Source organism: Camelus dromedarius, chromosome 19 (assembly GCF_036321535.1).
Source record: "Camelus dromedarius isolate mCamDro1 chromosome 19, mCamDro1.pat, whole genome shotgun sequence".
Lineage (NCBI taxonomy): Eukaryota > Metazoa > Chordata > Mammalia > Artiodactyla > Camelidae > Camelus > Camelus dromedarius.
In genome coordinates, this window is record NC_087454.1 from 21,295,568 (window position 1) to 21,319,297 (window position 23,730).

Genomic DNA, 23,730 nt, shown 5'->3' on the forward strand with positions numbered 1-23,730 from the left:
CACTGAGGGGCGGGGCTGACCCGCCCTCCGGTGAGTCAACTTATGCCTGAGTAAGAAAAGAGAGTCAGTCCGGAGCCAGGACCCAAGTAACCATGCAGTTTCTTATCCCAGCTTCGTTTCCTCATCTTGCCTAAAGCCTTCCAAGTTTAGCCTTTTTAGCAGAACGCCACTCATTTAGTATGTTAGAACTACAGTTCCCGGCATGTGCCGGAAGGCAGCTTCCGGCGCCGTCTTTTCCCAGCATTCGTTGTTTACTTCCGGGTTCACCAGTACTGAAGGGAGAACGTGAGTAGGCCAGGGGTTCCGTTGAGGGGTTTTGGGGGTCTCGGTTTGCCTGCCACCCGCTGGAGACGGGGTGGAGCTGATATCCCGGACGAAGAGAAACTGCGGTGCTCCGAGAGACTGCCTCTCAAGAGGGCTGTCATTTCCGCAGGCCAGAAAGAGAGCCCCGGTACCTTCCAGTGTGAGACCCAGTGCCCCTCTCCGATTCCCTGCAGGCTTTCGTCCCCGCCATGGCTGAGCTGATCCAGAAGAAGTTACAGGGAGAAGTGGAGAAATATCAACAGCTACAGAAAGGTAAGGGAGGAGGATCGGTGTGGCCTCGCCCCCATCCCCTCACTTACAACCCAAAGCCATGCCAAGATAATGTGTTCCGCCCCACCCCCCACCCCACCCCTGGGCCCCCGTGTGCGGCCCTTTCCCTCCTCAATACGCTTTACCCATCCACTGACCCGCCGTCCCCATCCTTGTCTGCTGCTTCAGCTACATTTTCTTGTGGGGGACTTTGGGGGTTGGGTGGCACATTTGATGTCTTGATTTATCAAGTCTTTCCTTCCACCCGCCAGACTTGAGTAAATCCATGTCAGGGAGGCAGAAGCTAGAGGCACAACTAACAGAAAATAATATCGTGAAAGAGGTGAGAGACTGGGGTTTGTGGGGCGAGGAAGGACTTTTACGGACAATGATTCTGATCATGTATGTCTCACCCCTCCGTCAGGAACTGGCCCTGCTGGATGGGTCCAACGTGGTCTTTAAACTTCTGGGTCCCGTGCTGGTCAAACAGGAACTTGGGGAGGCTCGGGCTACAGTGGGGAAAAGGCTAGACTACATCACAGCTGAAATGTGAGTCTTTGTCCCAGCACCCTGTGATGTTCCTGACACGTTGGAATAGAGGTGTTGAGGAACCACTGCAGAAACCACTGTAGAGTATCTCTCCAGAGTATCCCCGTTACTCAGTTCCTCTAACCCCTTCCCTTTAACCCCTCTTCTTCTCCCTCCCCTAAAGGTCAGGTTTTCCACCAGTCTCCTTCTTGCCTTAAGCATCCTCAATAGTAAGTCTCACCAATTTCTCATTTGCTTTTTGCCTCTCGTCTCTCCTCAGTAAGCGATATGAATCCCAGCTCCGGGACTTAGAGCGCCAGTCAGAACAACAGAGGGAGACCCTTGCTCAGCTGCAGCAGGAGTTCCAGCGGGCCCAGGCAGCAAAGGCAGGGGCTCCTGGGAAGGCCTGACCCCGTGGTGGGGGGAAGGGGAGGGGAGGGAATGAGGCAGCTCTAGGGTCTATACTGTAGCTAATAAAATGTGAAAATACCTGGCCATTTTCTGACCAGCCACCTCTGTCATAATTGTCTCCACCCATTCCCTTGGTCCCTTCCGCCTTATATATTTACCATCTATGTTAACTCACTCAAGTCCAAATTCTTTTTCTTTCTTTTTTTCTTTTTTAATGGAGGTACTGAGGATTGAACCCAGGACATCTGCTGGCTAAGCATCCACTCTACCACTGAGCTATACCTACCACCCCTTCTCAGGTCCAGATTTTTGCACTGGTATCTCTCTGTGGCAAAGTAATCTTTCTTGAGACTAAAGTCTGAAAAGTCTCAAACCTAATTCTTGCCTGTATATACAATCCTTAACTCCCCCTTGTCTTGGCTGGCATCCTCCTTTAGGAAACAAGAGAAGCACATTTACAATGCAACAATTTTGGGGAAAGTGAGTTTAATTGACTAACATACAGTTCTCTAACCTGTGACCCTAGAATGAAACATGGTGACCCTCCTTGCTATGATATATCATCCTCAAAATAGTCTTAGCATCTTAGTTCTTTTTAATCTCTTTCTTCATAAAATTTGTTTAAATGTAGCTTAAACTGATTTAAAATCCCAACACACAACGCTCTGTGATATTGTAAGTCCTTGAGGTTTGTACACTGTCCACAAAATTGTTCTTGGATTTCTGTCCAAAAATTGTTTCCTACAAATTCCAAGCCAAGGGTGTTCTTCGTACTGATCATTTTAATTGGGTAGCTAGTACTTGACATAGGTCTATGACAACTTAGGAAAATTTAAGAGCAAATAAAGAGACCAGGGATAGAGGGGTTACTGGGGAGGAATAAACCATCCTGAGGAAACCGTTTCCACCAACTCCTTGCTTTCAGCTCTTCATGGATAAAAAACATTTGGCCCCTTTTGTTCCATGGTGTCTACCTTCAGCCAGCTCCCCACCCCGACTCCCAGCAGCTAGTTCATATGCACTGCAAGGACAGGAGTAGAGTTCAGGTAGTGTTTTGGTTTATTAGTGTTGTCACAGTGACAGGAACCCCTAGAGTAGGAAAAGGAAATCCTACTAGAACCTTCTTACTGTTCCCTTTCCCTGGGGCTAAGAGCTTCTAGGCTTTTCTTCTCCCCCTACTTCTAGGCCCTTCCTTGACCCTTGGCATACTAAGATGTGGCCAGGAATCAGAAACCGATCCCTTTTTCCAGCACTAGCTGTGCTGAATTCATGGAAAGTGGGGAGCTATACACAGGTATCCAACTTGGTTACCAAGATTACCAATTCCCACAGGGCTGGATATCCACCGTCTGGTAAACCTGTGGCACTTCACTGCCCCAGGGTGGTTGGCCATCTCTGGATTTTTTTCCCAATGCGGCAACTGCCACCACTCAGGATGGCATGTCTGGTATGGCCCCCATGAGTTCTGTGAGCCAACAGGGCTTCCTCCTCAGAACAGTGCCCGGGCAATCTTCCTCCCTGTGGCCTTGATCCGGGGAAAGGAACCCCCTCCTCCCTCGCTTGGGGGAGTTCCTGAGGCAGAGGGGCCACTGGTGAGGCCCAGTGTAGCAGTAGAGGGCCTTCGCCGCTGCCGCAGGAGGAAGTCGTGTGAAGCTCCATCCATAGCATAAAAGACGTTAGCCGAGGCGGGGATGGTCAGCTCTGTAGGTTCAGAAAGGGGGGATCATGCACATACACAGCTGTTCCCTGTACAGCCACCTGGATGTGGGTACACTCCCACTGGTGGGCCCTCCCCTCCTCCCCAGTCTGTCTTCCCTTACGGCCTCTGACCTCGCTCCCCTGGTAGCAGCTGCACTAGCTCATACTCCGAAGCCACCGCAGAATCACGATTATTTTTCTTCAGGACACGGCTGATGACACTTGGAGCCTTGTCCTGGCTTGTCACCTGACAGGACAAAAGACCAAAAGGGCAATAAATTGACTATGATGACCTCCGCTTTCCATCCTTTCAACCCCAGCCACTGGACCCAATCAGAAAAGGTTACTCATGTCCAACACTTTAGAGTGAACAGGGAAGCCCAACGTGGTAGCTCCCTGTGCTCTACTGGCCAGCTGTTCCCTGTGGGGAAACTGCTGTTGGTTCAGAAAATCTAATATGACTACCAAAAGTTCAAAGTGCAGCAGCTAATGCAAAGTGACCTTCAAAATAAAACACGGCTGCTACAACCAAAGGTCAGGATTAAAACTAAAATCATCCTCCCATTTCAAAGGCTGTTCCCCAACCACTACAGTCCCACAGGGTACCATCCTTCACCCCACCTCCCAGCCCACAGCTCCTCACCAAGATGCTCTTGTAGACACTGCCGTCTTCCCCCAGCTCCATCTGTACTCGGATGATTCGGCAATCAGAGGACCCTGGCCCAGACCCCCCTCCCCCACATCCAGCCCCACTGGAGGCTGCTTCTGCACCCCCACTGAGCGGAGAGCCACAGGAGGCTGAGCGGCGGTGACCCCGAGAAGGTCTTGGGGAGGAAGCTGGGGGAGAGAGGTGGCTGGGGTCGGCAGGACTTTGCAGGGATGGAGTGCTTTCCAGGGCGGAGTCCAGAGATGAGACAGATGGCCACTTCATGTGCTGGGGACAAACAACATGAGGGAACTGGTGTGAAGGCAGGGAGGTCAAGGAAGAAACATCCATAAAGTCAGGGTCACTGTTGAGGTCAGCAGTCAGGAGCAGAGCTCACCTGGGCCAGCCGCGTCAGCAGTGGAGCAGGGGTTCCCGGCTCCTCATCTCCCCCTACACTGGGCCGGTCCCAGGAGACTATGTGGGTGGGGCCCCCAACAGAACCCAGAACCCTGGAGTGGCAGATTGGGAGGGTCAGAAGAGGAAGAGCAAGTCCCCAAGAGACTGCCCTCCAACCCTGACTCCCTCACTCTGTCCACTGCGAGATGACCAGTGTTGGCCGAAGCACCCGCGGGGCAGGAGGGTCACTGGTACCAGGTGGCTCCACCTCACAGGACACACGATGGCTGGAAAGGGGGGCAATGGGCAGAGGTCAGAACGTGACACACTGATCCCCACACTCAGTCCAGGACCTGAAGTCCCCGCCTCACCCAGCCAGTCACCTCTGGGCCTCTGTCAGTGGCCGGAGTCCCTGTAGCCACTGCTGGATGTCGGGGTCGGGTCGGAGGTCATAGCCACGACATTCATTCTGGAGCCGCTGCAGCTCAGAAAGGACAGCAAACTCCTAGGAAGGAACCCACAGACTGCAGGAGGCAAAACTCAGGGACTCCCAACTCTGCCCTCCCTCTTCCCTTCCTAGGACATGGCCAGGGATGTCCAGCATCCAGCCCATGCACTCCCCTCACCTTCCTCCGCTTGTCAAAATTGATGTATCCATTCTGCAAGGAGAAAGGGGATGGGGTAAGCGTCCCAACCCTGCCATAGAGAGAATATCCCCTCTCCCAAACACCCACACATCCACATCCAATTCACACTTCACTCGGCCTCTCTGACTCCTCCGGCCCTCCCCCTGGCCCCATCCATCATGCCCTAAGCACGCTACCTTCCCCTTTAAACTACACATCACAGGTAGAAATTGTGTCCACTTCACAGATGAGAACATCAGAACTCAGAAAAGATAAGGAACTTGCCCAAGATCCCAGTATTTGTTTATTTAGCAAACTATCTACATATGCTCACACTTCAGACATGTTCTAAGCACTCACCAAATGTTAATTCATTTAACTCTCATGGGATAGCAAGTTGATGTAGACACTGCCACTAGTTTCCCATTTACAGACCACTAAGGCACAAAGAAGTTAAATAAACTGGTCAAAGTAACAGTCTTGTCACTCAGTGCTTATGCCTTGCAGCCCCTTCTGGAAGGTGTGCCTGACCCTGAGGCCCGCTTGTTCCATCATCGCAAACCGCGCATGAGCGCTTGTGTGCATGCGCGTGCACACGCGCACACACACACACCCCACTGACCTCCAGCTCATCCTTGGAGGCTGCGTCCAGCATCACAAGGTCCTTCAAGAAGGTGCCAAGGTATGGGACTACACCCTGAGGTTAGAGGTGAGAGTCAGTCACCCCCACCACTGATCCGAGGGCTCCCCATCCCTCCGTACTTCCCTATCCCACTGCCTGAGAAAACAAGTTTAATTCTCCTCACCCAGAGTGCCTCCCCTTCGCATCCAGCAGACTGCTTCCACTCTCCCACATCCCTTACTCCTTCACAGCCATCCTCCATTTGTCACTCACCCCACCCCGGAAGCCAGACCTCGGGCCCTTCTTGGAATTCGGCTCTAGAGAGGGTTGCAGCTTCACCTCCTGGTGGTGACAGAACATTAAGATATGGGGGTGGGAGGGAGGAGCAGGGAGGGCTGGCAATGCCAGGGAATAGGGCCTCACCTGCAGGAGTAGCTCCCGGCTCTGGGAATAATTATCCTCCTCGGAGAAAATCTGGCAGAGGCTGGAGAAGACTCTGAGGCTGTCCCTGGGGGGGGTGGCAGCAGCCTTGAGGATGGGCCTGACTCAGTTCTCCCCTTCCCCACCCTCACCCCAGCCCAGTGCCCCATCCTCCCCACCTGGTTGTTTCCCCCCAGGCTGCCCGAAGCCTGTGAATGGGGCTGGATTGCAGGGCCGACACAACAGCATAAACTGAAGAGAAGTTTCGGAGCAGGCGGCACTCCTGTGGGGGTCACAGAGGGAGGCTGCTGCTGTGGGACCTCTTTCCACACCACAGTCCCCAAGAGGGCCGGTCCTATCTCTTACTTGTGCCACGCGGATCCACTTCTCCAGGAGCCGGGCCCTCTGAGGGGGACGAAGTGGCCGGACGGTCACCTCCCCAGACCGTTCTCCAGCTGAGGTAGCCCCCAGGACAGAGCTGACCACTGCCCCTGCCACCTTGTTGAACTGAGTGACAGTAGCCCGGACAGATGGGCAGAGGTGGGAATGTCCTGGCCGGTCTCTGTGACCCCACAGGCCCCCCAGACACTGGGAGGGGACCAGATTGAGAAACAGCTCCTGCAGGGCAGAGGTCAGAGGTTAAATTTCATAGTCAAGTGAGGTCAGCCTTCAAATATCAGGGGTGTGAGGATCTCAAGTGGCCAAGAATCCAGAGGGACACAGGGTTTGAAGGGCAACAACCAAGGGGAAATGGGGAAAGGTCAAAACTGGGTGGACAGAGGAGACTGGGAGCTGGATCAGGAAGGACTGGAAGCAAGGTAAGGATCTGGAGTCAGGGACAGGTTAGTAGGGGGCAAGGGGGCATAGGGGCCAGAGGTCAGGGTCTCACCGCATCTAGCAGGGTCAGCTGTTCGGCCAAGTGGTCAGCGAGGAACACGAGGACATCCGTGGGGTCAGCAGGGGGATCGCCGGGGAGGGCCAGGGGCTTAGGAAGTTCGGGGGTCTGGGAGTCCACCCGGGACCGGAGGTTGCGGATGAGGTCAGCGCTGTCCCCCCCAACACCCTCCCCAGCTGCATACCCTGTCCGAAGCAAGAAACTCTCAAGCCGGTCAAGCTGACCCTTGACCTCAGAGCCAAAATCCTCAGGGTGAGAGGCCAGCCAGGTTGACAGTACAGAGATGGCTACCCTGGGAGAAGGGGAATCAGCCAGGGGTCAGATGACAGGCTGCAGCTTGGGCATAGGGAACCGAGAGGTTAAGGGCCAGGGGTCACTCACCCTTTTGTCCTCTCTAGTTCATCAGTAGGATGAGATTCAAGGGCTTCCAGCCTGGGGAGGGGAAGAGATTCTATCTGTCCGTTTTTTCCAAACCCCCAGTGGCTTTGACTATTTTGGTGACTATTCTGGCTTTAGAAAGTCCAGACACCTCCATGACCCTTGGTCTCTTATGACCCTGACCTGTCAGCCACAAGCCCTAGTAGGGCAGGTGTAGAGGTGAAGGCCCGGTGGGTGGCCAGGAAGGCTGCTGTGAAGGTCACGTCAGCCCCTGATGTCCGGGCATCCAGCAGGTGTCGGACAAGGGCCTCCAGTGTGCCAGCTCGCAGCCTCCGGGAGGAACGCGGGGGAGGCCTCGGGGCCTGGGGAAGACAGAGGGCCCTTTTTCAACTCTGCCCCTAGGTCTCTGGGGGAAAAAATCCCAGACCTAGGAGAAGATCCAGGCTCACTGTATTAAAACTCAGAGAGAGCAGAAGACTTGACCTAAGTCACACAGCAGAGTCCGGTCTCCAGACCTCTAACCTAGCACTCCAGCCAGAAAGTTGGTCAGAGGGAGGGGAACTGGGAGGCCAGAAGTCAAAGTTATGATCTCACCAAGGGATCAAGAGGCTGATACTGGCGACTTGTGACAGTAAAGATGGCACCATCCTCCTCCTCATCCCAGACAGATACAGGGACCTGGAGGAGCAAGGCAGGGTAGGTCAGAAAGTTCCACACCCCAACTGCCCAACCCTTACCCCCAGGCCCAACTCCTCCCTTGGTACCCCTCACCTGTTGCGGAGGGAGGCAGTACCAGCGAGTACGAGGGGTGGGGGGGGCTGGTGACCCCAGGTCTCCCCCACTGGGGCCCAGACAGCCCCCCCCAAGCCGTCTTAGGGCCCGGTGGAGTCTAGGAAGTAGTAGTGGGGGGTTGGATGGAATGCAGAAACCCTGATCCTGGAGACTGCTGTAGCCCCTTCCCCCCAGAGCTGAACCCCAGAACAGAAGAGGATCAAGGCGCAAAGTGTAGAAAGGGGAAAGCGAGAAAGGTAGAAAGCCTGAGGCAGAGACCTTGAGAAGCTGAAACCTGTCACAGGCACAGCCGCATGCTCCGCCCTCCCCCGCAGGAACTGGCCAAGCCCAAAGAGTTAGTCCTTCCCCTTAGCCCCCTTTCCCCGGGTCCCTCAGCCCTGGAGACCCCCCTCAAGGTGGCGGCTCAGATCCCAATACAGGAAGGAGAAGGGGAAGTGGGTTGATGGGGGGGGGCGTAGACTCAGAGAGTCATGTGACCCAGCCCTTCCCCCAACCGATCCCGAAAAACCAGACCTGCTAGTCACCCAGACTCTGGACCCAAGAGTCCAAAGCCTCGGGGCTCCAAATCCAACTTCTGGCCCTTCCCGAGGCCCCAATCCCAGCCACCGCCATTAGTCCCATAGAAAAGCAGGTGACCACCCGCCAATCGGCCTGGGATGGTCCCTTCAAGGTCCGAGAACCTTGGCTTCCCGCCTCCACCCAGCCCGAGGCTGGTGGGGGGAGGGGTCACGAAATCGAAGGGTTCCTTCCCCAATCCTGGATTCAGAGGAGCGGGTTACTGTGGAAACAAACCCCTCCCCGGCAAACAAAAATAAGGAGGGAGGCAGGGACCTAGACAAAATGCCCAGAGACAAGCACACGCGGGCATAGGTGGAGCGGGCCAGAGACCCGCAGGAGAGCCAGCCAGACGCTCCTGGCAGAAACCGGGCAGGTTCCTGCGGACAGGTCCTGAATCACACTGCCACAGAGAACCACAGAAACGCCGGGACTCCCCGCAGCGGGGAGACAGGCAGACACCAGCAAGGGGCACGGAAGTAGCTGAGGCTGGGAGGAAGAGATGAAGGGACACAGAGACACGAAGAGAAAGGTGGAGAGTCTCTGAAATATACACGCCCAACCTCCCACCACCCGCATCTCACCTCGTCTTCTTCTTCCTCCTCCTCCTCCTCCTCCTCCTGCCCCCCGCCCACGCCCCGGCCACCTGGGCCCCCACCCTCTTCGGGGTCTCGGCTCCGGAAGCTGCTCAGTACGACTCCCCCGGAGGGGCTCGTGTCCCAAAGCAGCCGCAGGGGCCGCGGGAGCATGGCCGAGTGAAGGAATCAGCGGGGTCGGGCCATGGGGGCGCCTGGGGAGAGACAGGAGGGGGAGGCAGGTGGAGAGTCAGGTGGGCGCGGGGAAGCCGGGAGGGGAGGTACGCGGGTGGGTTCTATGTTTTACTAGATGGGAGTCCTGCAGGGAGGCTGGGCGGGGGGCAACACAGGGGTGGAATTGGGGGGGGGGCTGGTGCATTTTGAGGATGGGGGTCACGAGTACAGGAACGGGCAGGGTCACTGGGTGCTCTGGCTCTGACCTGCTCTGGATGGGTGGGGGCAGCGCGGGTCCCGGGCCGCTGTTCCCGTCCGTCTCCGGCCCCCGATCAAGTTCCTGGACTGAGTCCCCTCCCCGGCTTTTCCGCACCCCCTTGTACCCCCCCCCCGCCAGACTCCCGGGCCCTCCCGCCCTTTCCGCTCCCCTCAACGTCCGCCCGCTCCGAGAGCAGGAGCCAAAAAGGGAAGGAAGTGAGGACAGGAGCCAGGGCTGCGGACTAGGGGAGCGTTGGACACCAGAGGTCAGGACCCAGAGGCCCGGGTCACGAGCAACGCTGTCCTTGGGTCCCACTGACTCGGGGATCCTGGAATTCAATTCGCCCCGCACTGAATTGGGATAAAGATTCCAGTCTCCAGCCCCCGGGGAAGAGCAGGAGCAGTATTTGACATCCCCCTCTCCCGACACAACGACGAGGCTAAAACTCCCGCGGGAAGTGTTTTAGGCTGGGACGGACCTAGTTACTCCAGCCTTCGGGGTTACTCTCCCACCCGCACTCACGCGTATAGCAGGCCGAAATCCACTCCGGCTTTTCCGAGAAACCCTCGGCTTCCGCCCGCTTGAAAGGGGGCGGGGCAGGAAGCTGCCACTTCCGGTTCCAGACGGCGCTCCGGGGTTTCCGAGGCTGGGATCTCCGCTCCCTTACGGTCACCCCCGGAGAGCCCGAGGCTTGAGGGCATCCTGCCTGCCATTAGCGGCGCCTGACCCCAAAATATTTCGAAAGGGGATTGGGTATCGCAAAGGCGTTTTAGAGGTCCGGGTCACGAAGGAACCACTGGTGATTGGAAGTCATTGTGCTTGGAAAGGGGATCCCTGGAGTAGAATGGAGACCCCTGGAGTAGAATGGAGACATCCCCGTTGGAAGCACTCGAGCAACTTTATTTCCCACAAGATTAGACCCGCTCCCCGCGTCTGTTTTGCCGACCATTCTGCCCTCCTGAGGTCCCTAAGCCGAGGCGGCCGCTTCCTTCCTCCAATAGTTACTTGCTCCAACACCTGATTTTGAATACTTAGGACGCCAAAAGACTCCAATTTCTTACATTGAGCGGCCTCCAGTGGGCGCCAGGCCCTTTGCCTGCGCGGAGGACACAGCAGTGGACAGACAGGCTCATCCTGGCCTTTGAGAGGCCCGACAGTCCGGGCGGGGAGACAGGCATTTAACAACGACTCGAACGATTACTTAAATACAACCATGGCGAACCGCACAAGAGGGACACGCGGCGGTCTGAGGGAATAACGAGGCTGACCTGGTCTGGAGCCCGGGGAGGGCGAGGGTGGACCAGACCGAGGGAAAAGAGCTCTGGGACCCAGGGAGGATAGGAGGCCATTGGAGGAAAGGATCAGCCGCCAGTGGGACAAGCATCGAGAGGAGGGCTGGAGAGCACCAAGTGGGCTTGAAGAGGGATGCATAGGCCAGGACAAGAAGAATGGATCTGGCCTCTAGAGCACCGGTTCCTATTCCAGAGGTCCCTGAGACTATTTCAGGGGGGTATTTAAACTATTTTCATAACAATACTAAACTATTATTTGCCTCTTCGCTCTCATTCTCTAAAAAATGTACAGTAGAGTTTTCCTGAAGCTACATGGTGTGTAGTGACATTGTCCTCACAGCTAATGGAAGTGTGCTTGTGTATTCCTGTGTATTAAATTGTTCTCAATTTTAAGTTCTAATACAATAAATGTCTATAGTTTATAACCCACACAAGAAAAGCTCTATAGAGTCCTTGGTAATTTTCAAAAGGTCCTAAGACCAAAAATTTTGAGAACCGCTGCTCTAGAGCTCTAAGAAGGTGAATACCGTGGATTTGTGTCTTTTAAGAAAACATTCTGGCCGCTCAGTGGAAAGAGACTGAAGGGATCAGGAACAGAGGGTGTACAATTTGGGAGAGTTACTACAATAGCTCAGACCAGAGATGATCATGGCTTCCCCAGGATGGTGGCGAGTGGCCTCACTGTGTTTTCTGGAAGAGAAGTGAAAAGGAGGTGAGGAATTCAGGATTTTAGAAAGCAGGGTGAAGTGTTTATGGTCAATCCAGAGACAAATTAACATCACAGGCACAGACGGTGGCAGAAGAAAGAGGCTAACACTTTCTGTATGTTTTCTGTCTGGTGGATGCTGTGCCAAGGGGTTTTGCTCCTGCATCTTTCAAAGGAGATGCACTATCTCTAATCATCCCAACAGCCCTCCGAGCCTCTGCTGTCCAGTAGGGAATCCACCACCCACTTGTGTCTGTTGAGCATTTGAAATGTGGCTAGTCCGAATTGAGGTGTGCTGACAGTTTAAAATAAACCCCTGCTTTTGAAGACTTAGGATAGAAAAAAACACTGTAATTTCTTATACTGAGTACATGTCAAATGATAATAGTAAGGATATATTAGGTATATTTTTACCTTTTTAATGCAGCCACTAGAGTATGTACTTAAATTTACCTCTGTGGCTTGCATGATATTTCTGTAGGACAATGCTGCCTAAGTAATTTATTGTTTAATTTTTTTACTTAATTTTTTTGGAGGTACTGGGGATTGAACCCAGGACCTTGTGCATGCCGAGCATACACTCTACCACTGATCTATACCCTCACCCCCATCCCCAATTTTTTATCCCTACATCCAAGAAAGCTGAGGTGTAGCATGTTCAAGGTGGCCAGGTTTAACAGAGGTTTGTGTGAATTCCAAGTCTGGTTTCTACCCACCAGGCCAGCAGCCTCCCTCGTGGGTGAGGAGTTGGAAGGAAGGGTTAAATGAGAAGGGAAAGATAAAGGAAGGTGGAGTGTTGTTACCTTCTCTGTTGAATCCTTGGAAGTGGCCTGGTAGGCAGCTGTGGAGAGAGATGGAGAAAGGATGGGATGGGGAGTAGTAGGGCAGAGGAATGGGGGTGAAGCTTCTGGGAGTAGGCAGAGAATGTCTGCCAGTCAAGGGTCCCAGTCTAGGTGGGGTTCACACTCACCAGCCCAGCCCAGCGCCTTGACAAGCCCGAGGATGAGAAAGGCAGACAGGAAGAGGCCTACGCCGTCCTCCAGAGAGGGCCCAGAGAGACCTGGCAAGGAGAAGCTGTAAGAGTGAGTCTTACATTCCCAGGCACCAGACCCCAGCTTCTCCATCTTCCCAGCTCTTACCTGCCACCTGCAGGGTGACCTCGGCGCTGCGCCCCAAGGCTGGCAGGCTAGGGTGGTGGACACGACAGGCATAGCGTGCCCCATGCTGCCTAGTGGTGACTGGGGGTGGTTGCAGGTGTGCAGAGAGACTGACAGAGCCATCTGAGTGGTGGCGCAGGGCAGACAGCCACCTCTGCCCCTCGGCCTTCTGAAAGCTGCCCTCTGGACCTCCCCGGAGCTCCCACTCCACCTTCAGGCTGTCAGAGGGGTAGAAGTGGGACACCAGGCAAAGCAACTCCGGGGGTGCCTCCCCGGGGGCGGCCCATACAAGAGGTGCTGGTGTCAGGGACACCGTGGGGGGCTCTGAGGAGAGAGTGAGAAAGGAGCATGGGGGAATCATCTACATTGCCCTGCCTCGGAGACCCTCAGTGGGCCCTCTGGCTCCCCCCAAACTGAGAGGGGTTTGGGTTTTTTCTTCCAGGATGGGGAGCCCACCAACTGCCCATTGGTGTTTCACAGGAATCCCTGTGCCAAGGCCCCTATTCTCAGGGACCCCTATTCCCTCAGATTTGGGAATGTTCATCCCAAAGCCTCTCTGACACCCAGGGACCCAAGTCTGTCTCCCTCTACTCACCCAGCACCCTTTTCTCCACCATCCCTCCCCTTGTCATGGTGTCCCCATAACCCCAATGACCACCCTCTACCCATGGGGACCCCTATCCCCTCACTCACTCTGCACAGCAAGCTCCAGGGTGATCTGCCCTTGCAGGTATGGCAGGTGTACAATGGCCAGATAGGTGCCCTCCTGGAAGGGCCGCACTGCAGGCAGCCAGAAGGTTCCATTTCCGGTCCATGGACCCAAGGGCTCCTCATCATCCCAAGCAGCAAATGCCACCGCTCCCTCTTGGGCAGCTGGCATTTGTGCATTCAGCCCAGGAGTTGCAGCCAGCAGCAGGTGCCCCTTACCCTGGTGTTGCCGTCGCCACTCCAGCCCAAAGGGAGGGGGACCTGGGGCCAGACATGTAGTAGCCTTGGGGGTGGGCGGCATGTAAGCAAAGCTCAAGTCCAGCAGGGCATCTTCTCCCAGTCGGATGCGAGGGGTGGGGGTGTGAGTGAGGACAGTCAGCACAGCTAGGGAGCATGGGGAGAGGAGGGAGTGGAGGGGCATGCGGGAGAGAAAGAAGGAAAAAATAGAGACATGGAGTTATGGGGGGATTCAACTCCAATTTACCACCCCACCTTCTTCCACCATCTCCCAGCCCTCCCTGCAAATCCCCTTTGCCTGAGACTGAGTGGCACCCGGTGTGACTGAGAGTGAGCAGAGAGGTCTAGAGGCGAACAAGAGCAGTGAATGGGGATGGCCACTGAAGGCTGCTCTGAACACACAGCCTGCTCAAGCTCTGGGGACAGCGGGATCTGAGTGTGCTTCTGACTCAACCTGAACCAGTCCAGTCTCCATACCCTACCCTTGGAGAGCCAGGCCTTTAGTTTGCTGGTGAACACAGTGAAGACTCAGGACTGTCAACCCTGTGGTGCTATACAGAGTATTTACCGACTCTGGAAGGTTCTGGTTTTTGCCTAAACCTGAACACAGACTGCTGTGATCTACTGAGGCAGTATACGCAGTAAGTACCTGGAGCCTTGTGGCTCCATTAAATAAATAAACAAACAAACACACACACACACAAACCTAATTATCTCCCCACCAAAAAAAAAAAAAAAGGGAAAAAGAAAAAGACAGGCAGCCTCTGCCCTCAAATTGTGTACAGTCTAATAAGGCAGATAGATGATCAAACTGCAAAATAAAATGTGCCATGTGCTATCCCCATCAGGCCCTACTTCTGTGTCCCAAATAGATCTTACGTCTGTTTCCAACTCAAGTTCTCATCAATATACACCTGGACAATGACAACAGCCTCCTCTCAGGTCTCCCTATCCTCAGTCTCTCTCGCCCCTTCATTTCTTCCTCCACACTGTAACCAAATAATGTGGCTTCAAGTCTGATCCAGTCACTTGCCTATTTAAAAATATCAGCTACCTAAGAGGCCAGCAACTAAAGGCACAGGCTAAAGCTAGATGGCTTGGGTTCAATTCTGAGCCCTGCTTCTTACAAGTTGCACGGCCCTGGGCAAGTCACCTAACTGCTCTGTGTCTCATATTTCTTCATCTGTGACATGGGGATAATATCAGTACCTAGTTCTTACAGTTGTTGAGAGGAATAAATAAGATTATGCCTATAAAGTGCTTAGAACAGGACCTGGCATACAGAAAATACTTAGCTGTTACTATTTTCATTACTGTCATCATCATCAATTTGGGAAAATGACTTTATCTATATTTTACCCATTAGTCCAATGATATGATCCTTGCCTACCTTTTGTAAAAATCTAGTAAAATAGCAGGCTTCTGGGGAAATGGTGCGCACACACACACACACACACACACACACACACACACACACAAAACTTCTGATGGTTCACTATCACTTATAAACCTCAATAATCCAGTCAGAACCCACCTTTCCAGACTTCTCTTGCATCCTAAGAACCAGCCACATAGAATCCCTGTCTTGTGACCAGTAGAAACTCTAACCATTGGTCTTTGCTTTGTTCAATAAAGTTCCTTCAGTTTACAAGGCCCCTCCCCATTTTCTCCAACATGTAAATATTCCATGTCCCTCAAGATCTGTTCCACTGCCAGAAATGTCTGCGTCTTCAAGGCAGAAGTAATCTTTTTTCTCTTGTGATTATTTTTATGTAAGTTTAAATCCTAGCTTCTTAGGCCTACAAGGTTAAACTTCTCTGAACCTCATGGGATTGTTTTTGTTCAATAGAGTGAAAAAAGTAAGCAAACTCACTTAGTGTATTCAAATCCAAAAACATACTTTTGAAGTGTTAAAATCAATCTGTAGGATTAATAAACAAAATCTAAAGATTTTACAGTTCAACCCTTAAGCTAGCCCTTTAATATGGGTTATTAAAGCAATTTGAGATTTGCATCCCACAAATGGAACTCTGTGAAAATACAAATATAAACACAACAGGGCCAGAACAATAAGGACATTTCTACCTGTTCTGTAGTTTGTACTATATAGGTTTTTGCTTTTCTGTTAAAAGGTGAATGGTAACAACTATTATAAAGTATTAGTGAAAAAATTCAAACCCAAATCTAATCAAGCATCTAGATCTAACTGCCAATTTATAGGTACTATGGAGAGAAAAGGAACAAGGGAAATGACATGATGAGGAAACAATTTGCCAAATACTGAAAGTGGGAACTTCTACAGAACAAATGACAAATCAATAGCATTTAAAAGGGTGGGGCAATTACAAAGAAAAGAGACTTAAGAGACAAAATTTTAAGGACTAAATATCTGTGGTTCTCCCTCCCCGCCTACCCTTTCAATTTGTATGTGGAAGCCTTGACCCACTGTATGACTGTATTTGGAGACAGTGACTGTGAGGAGATGATAAAAGTTAAATGAGGTCATAAAGGTAGGGCCCTAATCTGATAGAGCTGGTGCCCTTATAGGAAGAGGAAGAAACACCAAGAGTTCACTCTCTCTCCTCTGTATCAGGACACAGCCAGAAGGTGGCCATCTGTAACCACAGGGGAGGGTTCTCACCAGACACCAACCGTGCTAGCACCTTGATCTCAGACTTGATCTTTGACTTCTAGCCTCCAGAACTGTGAGAAAATAAATTCCTATTGTTTAAGCTACCCGATCTATGATATTTTGTTCTGGCAGGCCGAGCAGATTCAACAACCAACTATAACACAGATTTCTTTTTGATCCTAATTCAAGCAAATCAACTGTAAAAGAACGTCATTGAGACAATTGGGAAATTTTTAATATGAGTCAGGAATTAAATGATATTAAGGAATTGTCTGTTTTGTTAGGTATGATAATACTATTAAAGTGGGGGTTTTATTAGAGTAATTTTCTTTTAATGGACATACTGGGGATTGAACCCAGGACCTGATGCATGCTAAGGATGCACTCTACCACTGAGCTGTATCTTCCCCCCTCAAAGCCATTATTTAATAGAAATGCTTACTGAAGTACTTATGAGTAAAATAATATGATAGGATATACTTAAAAACACTTCCAAAAAAGAGTAGAAGGTTGGGGGAAGATATGTGAAACAATTTGTTAAAATGTAATTACAACTATGCAAGTGGGTAACAGGCATATGGGGGGTTCAATTTACTATTCTCTACTTTAGCATGTCATTGAAATTTTCCACAACAATGTTTTAACAGAATGATGAGAATTAAATGCCATACACACGAAGTATATTAATAAAGTATATTTGTCAATAAACATTTTAGAGTATTTGATAACTAATTTGTTAAGAAATAATGTATAAATGTATATTAGCAAAATTACCAATGATTTGTGACCCTGGAAAGAGTCCATTTTTAATTTTATATTAAAAAAACAACTTTCATTTTTTAAAATCCCTAATCAAGCAGAAATGCTTGAAGAGGAAGACTGAGCACAGCAAGGAATTTTCACCCCCAGTGGTGGATGAGATACAATACTTTTCCCACCTGGGCACTCCCATGGCTCCCTATCTGCACTTCTTTTATGGCCCAAGTTACTTTCCACTCTACAATTATCCATGACAGATCTGATGAGAACTTTCTTGAGGGTAGAATCTACATCAGATCACCTTTGTGACCCTTAAAAATATCCAGGGCCACCCCAGAGATTTTGATTTAATTCACCTGGAGTAGGACTTAGGCTTCAGTATATTTTAGAAACTTCCAAAAAGGATTCTTATTTGCAGCCTGGACTGAGAACTACTGGGCCCTTATTTATTCTTGGTGCTAATTTAAGTTATGGAGTCAGCAAATAAATTAACAAAGTACCTCCCTTGATAGTCACAACGAAGGAAAGGCAGATGGGAAATACTGTCCACATTTTACAGTTGGAAAAGTAGACTCAGAGAGAAAATGACATTCTCACCCCCACCTCATGAAGCCAGGAAATATTCCTGCCTACTAGAGAGAGCTACTGTCCCCACAAGCAGCAGTTTACCTCTGCCCCTGCCCAGGTCGAGGTCTGGTGACTAAGAATGGAGATGTTAGCAGAGGTGAGGGCTGCAGGGTGGTTGCTGATTCCTGTAGATGATTCTCAATGAGGAGGGTGGCAGGGAGAAGGTACTGGGGGAGGGGAAGGTGTAGGGCTGGGCTGGGGTTGACCAGGAGGTCAGGCTGTATTTTTTCCATAAAATCACACAAGGCTGAAGGAAACTGAAGACTCCATTCATACCCTACCCACCCTCCCGAGAAGAGTTCCTAGAAATCCCAAATCCCCGCCAGATCTTCTCCATTCTTGCTTTATCCATCCACTCCCTCCCTTCCTCTCTCCCTGCGCCCTAGCCAAGCAAAGTGCCTGACTCCCGGGCCTCAAACCCCATTGCACGATGCAGTTAATTGGTCTTTGCAGTGGGAACGTGGGAACCGTTAGGTCTCCCACCGCTTCCTTTCTGCTCACGCACTCAAGCCCAGCATCTGGTGACGAGAGAGTCAGTGAATCCTCACTCGCTATAAGGAAGAGGCTGCAGCGTAGGTGAGCGCGCTTGAGCTCAAAAGCGTGAGCTTTGCAGGACCGGATGTGGGCACGGGTGGGGCTCGAAAACCCTGTTTTTAAACAGGGTAAGAATCGCAAGTAGCAAGATCTAGCAGGAAAGAAGTTCCTCCTTCTGAGACCCTCCCAACACCTTTGCATTGCAAGTTTCTTAAGGTCCAGTGTCCAGAACCCCTGCCTCTCTCCAAAGCTGCGCCCCCGGAACACCACGAAGCCCCGCGCCCAATAAAAATTTTTAACAGGTCTGGGGCTAGGAGAAGCGGTTAGGGACAGTTTTTTTTTTCTTTCTTTCTTTCTTTTTTGTATACAACTGTTAGAGATAGTTTAATTTTAGCTGAACCGCCTCGATTTACAAATAAGGAAACTGAGAGTTGACTGGGGAAATGACTCGCTCAAGTTGGCACAGCGAGTCACCGGCTGATCTGGACCCCTATTATCTACCCGTTTATCTCCACTTCCCCTCCTTAGATACCTGTAGCCATGGTGATGAGAGCAGGCTCAAGCTGAGGCTCGGACTCTCGTCGAAGGAGGCTGGAGAGGCTGAGGACCGGGCTGGATATGCTGACCATGAGCCAAGTCCCGTCCAGGGCCCGCGGGCAGCTCTGCTCCGGAGTCAAGACGCTGACCCAGTTTGCTGAGGCAGGGAACGGGACGTATCGGCTCAGCTCGCAGCGTGGCGCGGGGGCGTCCCGGGGGTACCGCCTGAAGGCCGCCAGGAGGGCACCCGCAGGATCTGTGAGCGCAGAGAAGGGAGTTGCTGCTGTAGAGTCGCCACCAGGAAAGGGCCGGGGATGGCAGCGTCCAGGGAACTTCAGACGTACAGATTACCAGGTAGTGAGAGATTTAGCAGTAATCCAGTTTCATTTTACAGAGGGGGAAACTAAGGCCCGAGGTCACTGCGAGACCTAAAAAGGAGGGGGTCTCGATGGAGACGACAGCGTTAGGAGCGAGTCGGGGGGACTCACCATGCACTTTCAGGTAGAGCTCTGGGTCGAGGTCCGGCCGGGGAAGTAGGCTCTCCGCGCCCTGGCGCAGCAGCAGTGCAGCGGGTTTCTTGGTTAGCTGGCCCCTGCCCGCATCCTCCACCAACCAACACTCTATCACCGCGGGTCCCGCCGAGACGGCGGTCCCCAAGCCTGGGGGAGAGGGGCGCAAGTAAGGGGACAAGCCCAATGTCAGGTGACCCAACCTCCCACTCTCCCGTTCCGACGTGCCAGGGTCACCTCTGGCATCCCTGGGCAAAGAGTCGCGGGGTTTGCTCACCCAAAGCCACAGCGAGGAGCAGGGACAGAGGCTTCATGGCGCCGCGATCTTCTCAGTCCCGAAGCCTCCTCTTCCCCCTTTCACTTTCACTTTCCTCCAAAGGCCAGCAGGAGGGGTGGAGGAAGTCCCAGCTCTGATTAGGTTACAGCGCGTGGGAGGCAGGTGCTTCCCCCACTGGCTGGGCAGGGATCCCTGAACATCCTCTCCAGTTCTGGTCTGGAGACCTCGGCCTCGCCCTGCCCTCCTGGACCTCCCAGTACCACAGAGTCCAGGAGCCTTCCCACACCCTAGGCTCCCCTTCCCGTGCCCTCTCCCCCAGAATCCACCTCCCTGAGAACCATTACTACACCTTCCCCGACCTGTGCCAGGTCCCTAGCAAACACACAGGGGTTGTCGGGAAGCCAAATGAAATGACCAATAAATATTTTAATCACTGTTTAAAAAAAATAAGATTTAAAATAAAAACCTTGTACTCCTGTGACTTACTCCCTCTTTGTCTCCATTCCCCCCTCCCCAATGATAATGGAGTTGGGGGAACCCAAGGTGGGGAAAGAGGGGTTAGGGTAGAAATAAGGGGCACATCCTCTGGGGGGCAAGATATATTCTACGACAAGGGTGGGGCTCAAAGGCCTGGTCCCCACAACAACACAAACACAGACTTCAGATACAGACTACAACCACCTGACCCTTGATCCAGTGACTCCAGGATGCTCAACAAGCCCCGTTCCCCTCCCCACCATATGGGTGCCTGGGCTCTCGGCTTCAGTGTACCCATCTGAATGGAAGGAAGGGCTTAGTTCTGGGGATGCTTTGGGGAGGAGGGGCTGAGGAGTGGAATGGGGTGGCCCAAGGTGCAACGCGGTTCCCCCTCCAGAATATATACAAGTCCATAGCGATAGGAAGACTGTGTTAGGAGATCACCTAGGGGACACAGCGCCCCTGGCTCGTGATCCCTATTCCCTCTTCCCAGGAAGCTACTCCCAGTAATCTGCCTCTTCAGTTTGCTCCTCCGCCCCCACTGAAGCCCATCTCCACCTTGGGGACACTGGGTGGGGACCAGACACGTCGGCTGGGCGGAGGCGTGGCCCCACTGGCCTCATCACCACTGCCCCTGCCAGGGGACTCTCTCTTGGGCTGCAAGGCTGGCCCCATGGGCCCACCAGGTCCCGGTCCGGCCCCACTCCCACCTAGGCGGTGCCGGCGCTCACAGTGTCCTCGGTGTCGCATGAAGCTGTCTCGCCACATGAACTTCTTGGCACAGACACCGCACTCATAGGGCTTGAGGCCTGTGTGCGTCTTCATGTGCTCTGTCAGGTGGTGCTTCATCTTGAACTTTTTGTTGCACACGGGGCAGTCAAAGGGCCGCAGGTTGAGATGCATGTTCACATGCCGGTCTCGCATGCTCTTGTGGGAAAAGGCCTTGCCGCAGTGGCACAGAAATATCTTATTTCCATCCCCACTGCCTGTCCCTCCAGAGGTCCCACCAGTGCCACTTGGCATACCCAGGCCCCCTGCTGGTGTGCCCCCCAGGGTCACCGCCCCATGTTCAGCTTGGTTCCCTGGCGGCTGGCCTGGAGCCTGTGAGGAGGAGGAGGAGGAGGAGGAAGAGGATGGGAAGACTAGGATTTGGTTGGCCTGCATGTCCAGGGGAAGCAGGGGCCTTGGAGGGTGAGAGGCAGTATACGAGGAAGGGGTGGGTCCCCCTGAATCATCAAGCCCTGCCCCAGGACCCCCACCTTCATAGGGGCCAAAGTCATTGGAGGACTCACAGAAATTGACCTGCTCCTCTCCCTTGTCCGGAGGCTCAGACAGGGTCCGGACATCACTTATGCTAAGGGTAGCCTCAGGTCCTCCCCCTGCTGGAACCCCCGAGCCACCCCCAAGCTCTTCATCTTCATCATCCTCACAGGTTAACACCAAGTCTTCCTCCTCCTCCTCCTCTTCGAGGTCTGGGTCCTGGGGAGCCAAGGGTGCTGGTGCTGGGCAGTTTCCACCCCGCTTCACATATACCCAGTGTTTCTGTGGCACGATGCTGGGGGGTGCATAGGTGGGCCGCCTGAGCCCAGACCCAGGGACCACCGCACCCCTCCCATCCCCACCATCATCACACAGCTCGTCTGCCTCCAGCAGCAGCTTTCCAGAGGTAGCCCCACCACTGCCAACCACAGGGGCTGGGAACACAGGGCCACCTCCTCGACGCTCCCCGCTGCCCACTGCAGAAGCTGCAAATGCCTCTTGGGAGGAAGAGGAGAAATCAGTGGACTCCCGGGGGCTGAAGTAGTTGCTGCTGCTGGGGGACTGATTCTCACTGGCCCGACTGGAGGCATGGGAGCGCACGGAGCCCACTGGGGCAGGGGTCACAGTGCCCCCACTCCCTGAGGGGACCCCAGCACCAGGGACAGTGACTGAGGTGGCTGCAGCAGTGGTGATGGTGGTGGCAGTGGCCGAGGCCCGGCCCTCGCGGAGGAGTTCAGTGCATTTATCCACAATGTGCCACATTTGGAGCACAGACCCCACTGTGAGGAAGTTGACAATGTCAGCAGCGGCCATGCTGAGGCGGCCAGTATAAGCCGAAGCCAAGACAGTCTCGAAGGCTCCTGGGTCCATGACACTGGGCAGTGAGATGGAGGTCATGCCCTTGAGTAGGACCTGGTCGTGGAAGTAAGGGGAAGAGGCAGCCAGGACAGCACGATGAGCCCTGAATTCACGTCCCTGCACTCGGATGGACACATCACAGAGCTGGCCTTGTAGCCGCTGCTGATTGAGGGACTCCAGAAGGGCACTGGTCACCTCAGGGAAGGACACGTGCACCACTGCAGCTGCAGGCAGGGGCAGTGGTGGGGGAGCCAGCGATAGAGGCAGGGGGAGTGCTGCCCCACTGGAAGACAGAGGAGAAGGCTCCATGGTGTGGAGGGAAGAGGTACCCCCCCAGCCACAGAAGCAAGGGAAGGAGGAGGGCGGCCGGGGGGGTCTCTGGAAAGAGAAAGAGAGACCAATGATAACATCTCATAATGACAGTTTAAAAACATGTTCAAGCTTATTGTCTGAGTAACTCCCCACAACAACACTATAAGATAGCTATTCCTTTCAACCTCACTTGACAGATGAGGAAACTGAGGCTCAGAAAGATTAAGAGATTATCCAAGGTCACATCAGTAAGTGGCAGGGCCCTAACTCCAAATCCAATGCTCTTTTCTTGGACGTTAGAGAAATAAGGTGCTCCTGGGGAGTGGGGTGCCTCCCCTCAGAAATTCCCACTTGCCTGAGAGCCTGACTTTCCAAAATTTACCTTTTTGGTGTGTTGCACCCTTTTCTTGGGAGGGGGGCAAGTGGGCTCTGGTACTGAAAACCACCCCTCTCTCCCATGTCCCTTCAGGCTATGCCCCCTGGCTCTTTCGCCAGCCACGCCCCTTGGCCCCAAGTTACCTATAACCCCGCCCATTAGGCCCCGCCCTTCTCAAGATCCGCCCCGTAGCTCTTTTGGCCCCGCCCCTTGCCTTCCCCTGCCCACATCGGACCCCGCCCCCCTCTGCTCCGCCCCAAGCGCTACTTTGACCTCCTCTCCCACCCGGAAGGCGCCCCCCAACCCCGCGCGTCCCCGCTTACCGGGCCGCGCGCCCCCGGGCCCCCCCGCCCCTCACTCGGCTGCCAGAGCCGCAGCCTGGGCCCCTCCCGCCGCCATCTTGCGCCGACTCCCTCCGCCCTCCGCCTCCGCTCCGCCTCCCGCCCCTCCGGCTTTAAAGGCACAGGCGGGCACCCCCACCCGAGCCGCTGGGCAATACTCGGCCGACTCGGCCACTTCGCCTTTAAAGAACAGTTGTCTCATTCCACCTTAAAGGTACCAGGTCTCTTCCGCCCCTGAGGACTTAGGGCTTGGTTCGGCCGAAGCTCTCATTCCCTTTTAATTCGGTAAGCCTGCCTCTTCCCACTGGCGATGGGTCCTGGCCACGGCTGCCTGAGCTCCGCCCCCGAGCTGTGGCCATTAGCAGATTTGCGGGATCTAATCGCCCCGGTCTCCCAGCTTCCGACAGTCCCCCAGAAACCCCACCCCCTTCCTCCAGGCCTGGATTGGCCAAATAACCTTGAGTAGGCCCCTGATTGGCCTTTTTACTGCTACCGCTCGAAGTGAGAAAGTAAAGCGCGTTCAAGAAGTTGAAGCACATTTTTTTAGTGCCTAGCAGAGGGCAAGGGGAAGGCCTGAGGGCGA

The 23,730-nt window shown here is 53.5% G+C and overlaps 4 protein-coding genes across 6 annotated transcripts; 1 reads left to right on the forward strand and 3 right to left on the reverse strand.

The window, feature by feature from the left end:
• Positions 1-126: 126 nt before the first annotated feature.
• Positions 127-1,613, forward strand: PFDN6 (prefoldin subunit 6). 2 transcript variants are annotated; one of them, XM_010994555.3, is made up of 5 exons: positions 127-285; positions 498-576; positions 846-916; positions 998-1,122; positions 1,382-1,613. In XM_010994555.3, exons 2-5 carry the CDS (start codon positions 513-515, stop codon positions 1,509-1,511), a joined length of 390 nt encoding a protein of 129 aa, XP_010992857.1. In that variant the 5' UTR covers positions 127-285; positions 498-512; the 3' UTR covers positions 1,512-1,613. The 2 variants fall into 2 exon arrangements, with proteins under 2 accessions (XP_010992857.1, XP_010992859.1); XM_010994557.3 differs by having other exon boundaries at positions 236-285; positions 434-576.
• A 940-nt stretch (positions 1,614-2,553) lies between these two features.
• RGL2 (ral guanine nucleotide dissociation stimulator like 2) lies at positions 2,554-10,059 on the reverse strand. The gene is made up of 18 exons (XM_031434960.2): positions 9,556-10,059; positions 9,125-9,330; positions 7,788-7,871; positions 7,377-7,555; positions 7,197-7,247; positions 6,810-7,107; positions 6,287-6,538; positions 6,100-6,203; positions 5,924-6,008; positions 5,774-5,842; positions 5,501-5,575; positions 4,879-4,911; positions 4,636-4,757; positions 4,444-4,539; positions 4,254-4,365; positions 3,854-4,144; positions 3,343-3,457; positions 2,554-3,213 (listed from the first exon to the last, which is right to left on the reverse strand). Exons 2-18 carry the CDS (start codon positions 9,287-9,289, stop codon positions 3,002-3,004), a joined length of 2,343 nt encoding a protein of 780 aa, XP_031290820.1. The 5' UTR covers positions 9,290-9,330; positions 9,556-10,059; the 3' UTR covers positions 2,554-3,001.
• A 368-nt stretch (positions 10,060-10,427) lies between these two features.
• Positions 10,428-19,782, reverse strand: TAPBP (TAP binding protein). The gene is made up of 8 exons (XM_064476377.1): positions 19,524-19,782; positions 19,226-19,396; positions 18,733-18,993; positions 13,397-13,795; positions 12,686-13,027; positions 12,517-12,606; positions 12,350-12,387; positions 10,428-11,530 (listed from the first exon to the last, which is right to left on the reverse strand). The coding sequence occupies exons 1-8, from the start codon at positions 19,558-19,560 to the stop codon at positions 11,519-11,521; spliced, it is 1,350 nt and encodes a 449-aa protein (XP_064332447.1). The 5' UTR covers positions 19,561-19,782; the 3' UTR covers positions 10,428-11,518.
• A 147-nt stretch (positions 19,783-19,929) lies between these two features.
• ZBTB22 (zinc finger and BTB domain containing 22) lies at positions 19,930-23,562 on the reverse strand. 2 transcript variants are annotated; one of them, XM_031434962.2, is made up of 2 exons: positions 23,355-23,562; positions 19,930-22,496 (listed from the first exon to the last, which is right to left on the reverse strand). In XM_031434962.2, the coding sequence occupies exon 2, from the start codon at positions 22,425-22,427 to the stop codon at positions 20,520-20,522; it is 1,908 nt and encodes a 635-aa protein (XP_031290822.1). In that variant the 5' UTR covers positions 22,428-22,496; positions 23,355-23,562; the 3' UTR covers positions 19,930-20,519. The 2 variants fall into 2 exon arrangements, with proteins under 2 accessions (XP_031290822.1, XP_064332446.1); XM_064476376.1 differs by lacking the exon at positions 23,355-23,562 and adding an exon at positions 23,130-23,214.
• Between the last annotated feature and the right edge of the window lie 168 nt (positions 23,563-23,730).

Coding starts and splice junctions, on each gene's coding strand:
- TAPBP (XM_064476377.1), bottom strand. CDS start 19,560: ATGAAGCCTCTGTCCCTGCTCCTCGCTGTGGCTTTGG. Junction 19,397..19,523: donor GCTCCTCGCTGTGGCTTTGG/GTGAGCAAACCC, acceptor CCTCTCCCCCAG/GCTTGGGGACCGCCGTCTCG. Junction 12,388..12,516: donor CAAGGCGCTGGGCTGGGCTG/GTGAGTGTGAAC, acceptor CTCTCTCCACAG/CTGCCTACCAGGCCACTTCC.
- PFDN6 (XM_010994555.3), top strand. CDS start 513: ATGGCTGAGCTGATCCAGAAGAAGTTACAGGGAGAAGTGGAGAAATAT. Junction 577..845: donor ATATCAACAGCTACAGAAAG/GTAAGGGAGGAG, acceptor TCCACCCGCCAG/ACTTGAGTAAATCCATGTCA. Junction 917..997: donor AAAATAATATCGTGAAAGAG/GTGAGAGACTGG, acceptor CCCCTCCGTCAG/GAACTGGCCCTGCTGGATGG.
- RGL2 (XM_031434960.2), bottom strand. CDS start 9,289: ATGCTCCCGCGGCCCCTGCGGCTGCTTTGGGACACGAGCCCCTCCGGG. Junction 4,145..4,253: donor TGCTGACGCGGCTGGCCCAG/GTGAGCTCTGCT, acceptor GTTTGTCCCCAG/CACATGAAGTGGCCATCTGT. Junction 3,214..3,342: donor GCTGCTACCAGGGGAGCGAG/GTCAGAGGCCGT, acceptor CTGAACCTACAG/AGCTGACCATCCCCGCCTCG.
- ZBTB22 (XM_031434962.2), bottom strand. CDS start 22,427: ATGGAGCCTTCTCCTCTGTCTTCCAGTGGGGCAGCACTCCCCCTGCCT.